This window comes from Salmo salar, chromosome 26, assembly GCF_965601325.2.
Source record: "Salmo salar chromosome 26, fSalSal1, whole genome shotgun sequence".
In the NCBI taxonomy this organism is placed as follows: domain Eukaryota; kingdom Metazoa; phylum Chordata; class Actinopteri; order Salmoniformes; family Salmonidae; genus Salmo; species Salmo salar.
In genome coordinates, this window is record NC_138316.1 from 48,885,001 (window position 1) to 48,895,000 (window position 10,000).

The following is a 10,000-nucleotide window of genomic DNA, read 5'->3' on the forward strand; positions in this document are numbered from 1 at the left end:
AACGTGTGTCCTCCTCCTCCACGTAATAGGGGAACGTGTGTCCTCCTCCTCCACGTAATAGGGGAACGTGTGTCCTCCTCCACCACGTAATAGGGGAACGTGTGTCCTCCTCCACCACGTAATAGGGGAACGTGTGTCCTCCTCCTCCACCACGTAATAGAGGAACGTGTGTCCTCCTCCTCCACCACGTAATAGGGGAACGTGTGTCCTCCTCCACCACGTAATAGGGGAACGTGTGTCCTCCTCCTCCACGTAATAGGGGAACGTGTGTCCTCCTTCTCCACCACGTAATAGGGGAACGTGTGTCCTCCTCCTCCACGTAATAGGGGAACGTGTGTACTCCTCCTCCACGTAATAGGGGAACGTGTGTCCTCCTCCTCCACATAATAGGGGAACATGTGTCCTCCTCCACCATGTAATAGGGGAACGTGTGTCCTCCTCCTCCACCACGTAACAAGTGAACGTGTGTCCTCCTCCTCCACCACGTAACAAGTAAACATGTGTCCCCCTCCACCATGTAATAGGGGAACGTGTGTCCTCCTCCTCCACCACGTAACAAGTGAACGTGTGTCCTCCTCCTCCACCACGTAATAGGGGAACGTGTGTCCTCCTCCTCCTCCACGTAATAGGGGAACGTGTGTCCTCCTCCTCCACCACGTAATAGGGGAACGTGTGTCCTCCTCCTCCACGTAATAGGGGAACGTGTGTCCTCCTCCTCCACCACGTAACAAGTGAACGTGTGTCCTCCTCCTCCACCACGTAATAGGGGAACGTGTGTCCTCCTCCTCCTCCACGTAATAGGGGAACGTGTGTCCTCCTCCTCCACCACGTAACAGGGTAACGTGTGTCCTCCTCCTCCACCACGTAATAGGGGAACGTGTGTCCTCCTCCTCCACCACGTAACAGGGGAACGTGTGTCCTCCTCCTCCACGTAATAGGGGAACGTGTGTCCTCCTCCACGTAATAGGGGAACGTGTGTCCTCCTCCTCCACCACGTAATAGGGGAACGTGTGTCCTCCTCCTCCACGTAATAGGGGAACGTGTGTCCTCCTCCTCCTCCACGTAACAGGGGAACGTGTGTCCTCCTCCTCCTCCACGTAATAGGGGAACGTGTGTCCTCCTCCTCCACCACGTAATAGGGGAACGTGTGTCCTCCTCCTCCACGTAATAGGGGAACGTGTGTCCTCCTCCTCCACGTAATAGGGGAACGTGTGTCCTCCTCCTCCACGTAATAGGGGAACGTGTGTCCTCCTCCTCCACCAAGTAACAGGGGAACGTGTGTCCTCCTCCTCCACCACGTAATAGGTGAACGTGTGTCCTCCTCCTCCACCACGTAACAGGGGAACGTGTGTCCTCCTCCTCCACGTAATAGGGGAACGTGTGTCCTCCTCCACGTAATAGGGGAACGTGTGTCCTCCTCCTCCACCACGTAATAGGGGAACGTGTGTCCTCCTCCTCCACGTAATAGGGGAACGTGTGTCCTCCTCCTCCACGTAATAGGGGAACGTGTGTCCTCCTCCTCCACGTAATAGGGGAACGTGTGTCCTCCTCCACCACGTAATAGGGGAACGTGTGTCCTCCTCCTCCTCCACGTAACAGGGGAACGTGTGTCCTCCTCCTCCACCACGTAATAGAGGAACGTGTGTCCTCCTCCTCCACGTAATAGGGGAACGTGTGTCCTCCTCCTCCACCACGTAATAGAGGAACGTGTGTCCTCCTCCACCACGTAATAGGGGAACGTGTGTCCTCCTCCTCCACCACGTAATAGGGGAACGTGTGTCCTCCTCCTCCACGTAATAGGGGAACGTGTGTCCTCCTCCTCCACCACGTAATAGGGGAACGTGTGTCCTCTTCCTCCACCACGTAACAGGGGAACGTGTGTCCTCCTCCTCCACGTAATAGGGGAACGTGTGTCCTCCTCCTCCACCACGTAATAGGGGAACGTGTGTCCTCCTCCTCCACGTAATAGGGGAACGTGTGTCCTCCTCCTCCACGTAATAGGGGAACGTGTGTCCTCCTCCTCCACGTAATAGGGGAACGTGTGTCCTCCTCCACCACGTAATAGGGGAACGTGTGTCCTCCTCCTCCTCCACGTAATAGAGGAACGTGTGTCCTCCTCCTCCTCCACGTAATAGGGGAACGTGTGTCCTCCTCCTCCTCCACGTAACAGGGGAACGTGTGTCCTCCTCCTCCACCACGTAATAGGGGAACGTGTGTCCTCCTCCTCCACGTAATAGGGGAACGTGTGTCCTCCTCCTCCACGTAATAGGGGAACGTGTGTCCTCCTCCTCCATGTCATAGGGGAACGTGTGTCCTTCTCCACCACGTAATAGGGGAACGTGTGTCCTCCTCCTCCTCCACGTAATAGGGGAACGTGTGTCCTCCTCCTCCTCCACGTAACAGGGGAACGTGTGTCCACCTCCACCACGTAATAGGGGAACGTGTGTCCTCCTCCACCACGTAATAGGGGAACGTGTGTCCTCCTCCTCCACGAAATAGGGGAACGTGTGTCCTCCTCCTCCACCACGTAATAGGGGAACGTGTGTCCTCCTCCTCCACCATGTAATAGGGGAACGTGTGTCCTCCTCCTCCACGTAATAGGGGAACGTGTGTCCTACTCCACCACGTAATAGGGGAACGTGTGTCCTCCTCCTCCTCCACGTAATAGGGGAACGTGTGTCCTCCTCCTCCACCACGTAATAGGGGAACGTGTGTCCTCCTCCTCCTCCACGTAATAGGGGAACGTGTTTCCTCCTCCTCCTCCACGTAATAGGGGAACGTGTGTCCTCCTCCTCCTCCACGTAATAGGGGAACGTGTGTCCTCCTCCTCCACGTAATAGGGGAACGTGTGTCCTCCTCCACCACATAATAGGGGAACGTGTGTCCTCCTCCTCCACCACGTAATAGGGGAACGTGTGTCCTCCTCCTCCACCACGTAATAGGGGAACGTGTGTCCTCCTCCACCACGTAATAGGGGAACGTGTGTCCTCCTCCTCCACCACGTAATAGGGGAACGTGTGTCCTCCTCCACCACGTTATAGGGGAACGTGTGTCCTCCTCCACCACGTAATAGGGGAACGTGTGTCCTCCTCCTCCACCACGTAATAGGGGAACGTGTGTCCTCCTCCTCCACCACGTAATAGGGGAACGTGTGTCCTCCTCCACCACGTAATAGGTTAACCTGTGTCCTCCTCCTCCACCACGTAATAGGGGAACGTGTGTCCTCCTCCTCCACCACATAATAGGGGAACGTGTGTCCTCCTCCTCCACCACGTAACAGGGGAACGTGTGTCCTCCTCCTCCACCACGTAATAGGGGAACGTGTGTCCTCCTCATCCTCCACTTAATAGGGGAACGTGTGTCCTCCTCCTCCACGTAATAGGGTAACGTGTGTCCTCCTCCTCCACGTAATAGGGGAACGTGTGTCCTCCTCCTCCACGTAATAGGGGAACGTGTGTCCTCCTCCACCACGTAATAGGGGAACGTGTGTCCTCCTCCTCCACCATGTAATAGGGGAACGTGTGTCCTCCTCCGCCACCACGTAATAGGTGAACGTGTGTCCTCCTCCTCCACCACGTAATAGGGGAACGTGTGTCCTCCTCCTCCTCCACTTAATAGGGGAACGTGTGTCCTCCTCCTCCACGTAATAGGGGAACGTGTGTCCTCCTCCGCCACGTAATAGGGGAACGTGTGTCCTCCTCCTCCACGTAATAGGGGAACGTGTGTCCTCCTCCACCACGTAATAGGGGAACGTGTGTCCTCCTCCTCCACCACGTAATAGGGGAACGTGTGTCCTCCTCCTCCTCCACTTAATAGGAGAACGTGTGTCCTCCTCCTCCACCACGTAATAGGGGAACGTGTGTCCTCCTCCTCCTCCACTTAATAGGGGAACGTGTGTCCTCCTCCTCCTCCACTTATTAGGGGAACGTGTGTCCTCCTCCTCCACGTAATAGGGGAACGCGTGTCCTCCTCCTCCACGTAATAGGGGAACGTGTGTCCTCCTCCACCACGTAATAGGGGAACGTGTGTCCTCCTCCACCACGTAATAGGGGAACGTGTGTCCTCCTCCTCCACCACGTAATAGGGGAACGTGTGTCCTCCTCCTCCACCACGTAATAGGGGAACGTGTGTCCTCCTCCACCACGTAATAGGGGAACATGTGTCCTCATCCTCCACGTAATAGGGGAACGTGTGTCCTCCTCCACCACGTTATAGGGGAACGTGTGTCCTCCTCCACCACGTAATAGGGGAACGTGTGTCCTCCTCCTCCACCACGTAATAGGGGAACGTGTGTCCTCCTCCTCCTCCACGTAATAGGGGAACGTGTGTCCTCCTCCTCCTCCACTTAATAGGAGAACGTGTGTCCTCCTCCTCCACCACGTAATAGGGGAACGTGTGTCCTCCTCCTCCTCCACTTAATAGGGGAACGTGTGTCCTCCTCCTCCACGTAATAGGGGAACGTGTGTCCTCCTCCGCCACGTAATAGGGGAACGTGTGTCCTCCTCCACCACGTAATAGGGGAACGTGTGTCCTCCTCCTCCACCACGTAATAGGGGAACGCGTGTCCTCCTCCTCCACGTAATAGGGGAACGTGTGTCCTCCTCCTCCACCACGTAATAGGGGAACGTGTGTCCTCCTCCACCACGTAATAGGGGAACGTGTGTCCTCCTCCACCACGTAATAGGGGAACGTGTGTCCTCCTCCACCACGTAATAGGGGAACGTGTGTCCTCCTCCTCCTCCACCACGTAATAGGGGAACGTGTGTCCTCCTCCTCCACCACGTAATAGGGGAACGTGTGTCCTCCTCCACCACGTAATAGTGGAACGTGTGTCCTCCTCCACCACATAATAGGGGAACGTGTGTCCTCCTCCACCACGTAATAGGGGAACGTGTGTCCTCCTCCACCACGTAATAGGGGAACGTGTGTCCTCCTCCTCCACGTAACAGGGGAACGTGTGTCCTCCTCCTCCACCACGTAATAGGGGAACGTGTGTCCTCCTCCACCACGTAATAGGGGAACGTGTGTCCTCCTCCACCACGTAATAGGGGAACGTGTGTCCTCCTCCTCCACCACGTAATAGGGGAACGTGTGTCCTCCTCCTCCACCACATAATAGGGGAACGTGTGTCCTCCTCCTCCACCACGTAACAGGGGAACGTGTGTCCTCCTCCTCCACCACGTAATAGGGGAACGTGTGTCCTCCTCATCCTCCACTTAATAGGGGAACGTGTGTCCTCCTCCTCCACGTAATAGGGTAACGTGTGTCCTCCTCCTCCACGTAATAGGGGAACGTGTGTCCTCCTCCTCCACGTAATAGGGGAACGTGTGTCCTCCTCCACCACGTAATAGGGGAACGTGTGTCCTCCTCCTCCACCATGTAATAGGGGAACGTGTGTCCTCCTCCTCCACCACGTAATAGGTGAACGTGTGTCCTCCTCCTCCACCACGTAATAGGGGAACGTGTGTCCTCCTCCTCCTCCACTTAATAGGGGAACGTGTGTCCTCCTCCTCCACGTAATAGGGGAACGTGTGTCCTCCTCCGCCACGTAATAGGGGAACGTGTGTCCTCCTCCTCCACGTAATAGGGGAACGTGTGTCCTCCTCCACCACGTAATAGAGGAACGTGTGTCCTCCTCCACCACGTAATAGAGGAACGTGTGTCCTCCTCCTCCACGTAATAGGGGAACGTGTGTCCTCCTCCTCCACCACGTAATAGGGGAACGTGTCTCATGTAGTTTATACATTCCCCCCCAAAAAAGCACAAATTGAAAATGTTTTTTGTGTGTTTCCCTGTTTTTTCAGAGTGTGCGTGTGACAAACTGCCGAAGCCAAAATGTGTTCTGGTAGGTTTCTGTATGATTCCACATGACGATGGCTGTGTTCGTGTGATCTCTGTAATGGATGTGTTCATGTTATCCCTGTAATGTGTTCATGTTATCTCTGTAATGTGTTCATGTTATCTCTGTAATGTGTTCATGTTATCTCTGTAATGGCTGTGTTCATGTTATCTCTGTAATGGATGTGTTCATGTTATCTCTGTAATGGATGTGTTCATGTTATCTCTGTGTTTGTTTGTGCTGTATAGCTGTGCTGTTCACTAGCTGACCTGTTGTCTTCTGAATAGGGAGAGACCATGCAGGTGGACAGGGCTTTCCTAGCAGACCCATCTAACCAGTGTTCCTGTAAGAGATTTAACTGCGGTAAGTGAACGGGTATCATTAGACAGTAACCCACCTTTTCCAACATACATTAATTTCATATTTCATATTATATAAGTGTTTTTTCATGTACAGTACATTTGTAATGAATGTGTGTTCATGCATGTCTGTGTCTGTGTTTGTCTGTACCGCTCTTACAGTGCGTGAGGCGGTGTGTGTGGATGGGGAGTGGGGTGTTATGCGTCCGGGACAGACCCTGATGGATCACAGTGAGGAGGGGGTGTGTCTCACCACCCAGTGTAGCCACAGTCTGGATCCCACCACGGGCTTCCACCACCTCCGCACCACCACCACCAACTGCTCTGCTCAGTGCCAACCGGTTAGTCAGTTAGCATCAGGATGCTAATGCTAATGTCTGATACCTCAACTGCTACAAATGCTACTACTGCTGTCTCTATTCAGCAGTAGCCTATTGCTAGTATTGCTAAAACAGGTACTATTACTCTTACTACAGTATATATGAACATATATAACAACATCCTTTTTTCAGGGCCCTGTCTTTTAAACATAATTTGTAATAATCCAAATAACTTCACAGATCTTCATTGTAAAAGGTTTAAACAATGTTTCCCATGCTTGTTCAATGAACCATAAACAATTAATGAACATGCATCTGTGGAACGGCCGTTAAGACACTAACAGCTTGCAGACGGTAGGCAATTAAGGTTACAGTTATGAAAACTTAGGACACTAAAGAGGCCTTCCTATTGACTCTGGAAAACACCAAAAGATAGATGCCCAGGCTCCCTGCTCATCTGCGTGAACATGCCTTAGGCATGCTGCAAGGAGGCATGAGGACTGCAGATGTGGCCAGGGCGATAAATTGCAATGTCCGTACTGTGAGACGCCTAAGACAGTGCTACAGGGAGACAGGACAGACAGCTGATCGTCCTCGCAGTGGCAGACCATGTGTAACAACACCTGCACAGGATCGGTACATCCGAACATCACACCTGCGGGACAGGTACAGGATGGCAACAACAACTGCCCGAGTTACACCAGGAATGCACAATCCCTCCATCAGTGCTCAGACTGTCCGCAATAGGCTGAGAGAGGCTGGACTGAGGGCTTGTAGGCCTGTTGTAAGGCAGGTCCTCACCAAACATCACCAGCAACAACGTCGCCTATGGGCACAAACCCATCGTCGCTGGACCAGACAGGACTGGCAAAAAGTGCTTTTCACTGACGAGTCGCGGTTTTATCTCACCAGGGGTGATGGTCAGATTCGCATTTATCATCGAAGGAATGAGCGTTACACCGAGGCCTGTACTCTGGAGCGGGATCGATTTGGAGGTGGAGGGTCCGTCAAGGTCTGGGGCGGTGTGTCACAGCATCATCGGACTGAGCTTGTTGTCATTGCAGGCAATCTCAACGCTGTGCGTTACAGGGAAGACATCCTCCTCCCTCATGTGGTACACTTCCTGCAGGCTCATCCTGACATGACCCTCCAGCATGACAATGCCACCAGCCATACTGCTCGTTCTGCGCGTGATTTCCTGCAAGACAGGAATGTCAGTGTTGTGCCATGGCCAGCGAAGAGCCCGGATCTCAATCCCATTGAGCACATCTGGGACCTGTTGGATTGGAGGGTGAGGGCAAGGGCCATTCCCCCCAGAAATGTCTGGGAACTTGCAGGTGCCTTGGTGGAAGAGTGAGGTAACATCTCACAGCAAGAACGGGCAAATCTGGTGCAGTCCATGAGGAGGAGATGCACTGCCGCACTTAATGAAGCTGGTGGCCACACCAGATACTGACTGTTACTTTTGATTTTGACCCCCCTTTGTTCAGGGACACATTATTCTATTTCTGTTAGTCACATGTCTGTGGAACTTGTTAAGTTTATGTCTCAGTTGTTGAATCTTGTTATGTTCATACAAATATTTACACGTTAAGTTTGCTGAAAATAAATGCAGTTGACAGTGAGAGGACGTTTCTTTTTTTGCTGAGTTTATATATATATATACACACTACCGGTCCAAAGTTTTAGAACACTTACTTAGTCAAGAGTTTCTTATTTTTTTTACTATTTTCAACATTGTAGAATAATAGTGAGGACATCAAAACTATGGAATAACACATAATGGAATCATGTAGTAACCAAAAAACTGTTAAACAAATCAAAATATATTTTACATTTGAGATTCTTCAAATAGCTACCCTTTGCATTGATGACAGCTTTGCACACTCTTGCCAAGTCCATATTATGGTAAGAACAGCTCAAATAAGCCAAGAGAAATGACAATCCATCATTACTTTAAGACATGAAGAGTGCAGTCGCAAAAACCATTAAGTGCTATGATGAAACTGGCTCTCATGAGGACCGCCACAGGAATGGAAAACCTAGAGTTACCTCTGCTGCAGAGGATAAGTTCATTAGAGTTACCAGCCTCAGAAATGGCAGCCCAAATAAATGCTTCACAGAATTCAAGTAACAGACACATCTCAACATCAACTCTTCAGAGGAGACTGTGTGAATCAGGCCTTCACGGTCAAATTGCTGCAAAGAAACCACTACTTAAGGACACCAATAAGAAGAAGAGACTTGCTTGGGCACGAGCAATTAGACCGGTGGAAATTTGTCCTTTGGTCTGATGAGTTCCAAATTGGAGATTTTTGGTTCCAACCGCCATGTCTTTGTGAGACACGTTGTGGGTGAACAGATGATCTCAGCATGTGTATTTCCCACCGTGAAGCATGGAGGAGGAGGTGTTATGGTGTGGGGGTGCTTTGCTGGTGACACTGTTGGGGATTTATTTACAATTCACACTTAATCAGAATGGCTACCACAGCATTCTGCAGCGATACACCATCCCATCTGGTTTGGGCTTAGTGGGACTATCATTTGTTTTCAACAGGAAAATGACCCAACACACCGCCAGGCTATTTTATTAAGAAGGAGAGTGATGGAGTGCTGCATTAGATGACCTGGCCTCAACAATCCCCCGACCTCAACCAAATTGAGATGGTTTGTGATGAGTCAGACTGCAGAGTGAAGGAAAAGCAGCCAACAAGTGTTCAGCATATGTGGGGACTCCTTTAAGACTGTTGGAAAAGCATTCCAGGTGAAGCTGGTTGAGAGAATGTCAAGCATGTGCAAAGCTGTCATCAAGGCAAAAGGTGGCTATTTGAAGAATCTTAAATGTAAAATATATTTTGAATTGTTTAACATTTTGGTTACTACATGATTCCATATGTGTTATTTCATTGTTTTGATGTCTTCACTATTATTCCACAATGTAGAAAATAGTAAAAAGTAAAGAAAAACCCTTGAATGAGTAGATGTTCTAAAACTTTTGACCGGTAGTGTGTGTGTATATATATATATATAATACAGGTATTATAACTATTACTACAGTATATATGAATATATATGTTACAGTAGGCCTGTACTATCTTTTAGAACCAGATATACATCCCTCCCAAAGACCAGACGATGTGCTGTGGTGTCTGTAAGAACATCTCCTGTCTCTACCACAATGACAACGGTACTGCACTCCTCTACAAGGTACAGTACAGCAATGGTTCACCCTCTGGACAGGGCAGGTTCCCCCAGGTTATCTAGCCAGTCCTGTTACTAACCTCTGATAGGCCAGGTGCCCCCAGGTTATTTCATCAGTCCTGGTACTACCCTCTGATAGGCCAGGTACCCCCAGGTTATCTAGCCAGTCCTGTTACTACCCTCTGATAGGCCAGGTACCCCCAGGTTATTTCATCAGTCCTGGTACTACCCTCTGATAGGCCAGGTACCCCCAGGTTATTTAATCAGTCCTGGTACTACCC

At 51.0% G+C, this 10,000-nt stretch overlaps 2 protein-coding genes across 2 annotated transcripts in view; both read left to right on the forward strand.

Annotated features, from left to right (window-relative positions):
* Positions 1-6,107, forward strand: part of LOC106592279 (otogelin) — a 37,972-nt gene extending 31,865 nt beyond the window's left edge. The window contains exon 18 of the mRNA XM_082969905.1: positions 6,088-6,107. Within this exon, the coding sequence (XP_082826031.1) occupies positions 6,088-6,107 (20 nt within the window). The remainder of the gene's footprint in view (positions 1-6,087) is intronic.
* Positions 6,108-6,135: 28 nt separating this feature from the next.
* LOC145864304 (otogelin-like protein) overlaps positions 6,136-10,000 on the forward strand; it is a 15,510-nt gene continuing 11,645 nt past the window's right edge. The window contains exons 1-2 of the mRNA XM_082969906.1: positions 6,136-6,202; positions 6,361-6,539. Coding sequence (XP_082826032.1) covers positions 6,136-6,202; positions 6,361-6,539 — 246 coding nt within the window. The remainder of the gene's footprint in view (positions 6,203-6,360; positions 6,540-10,000) is intronic.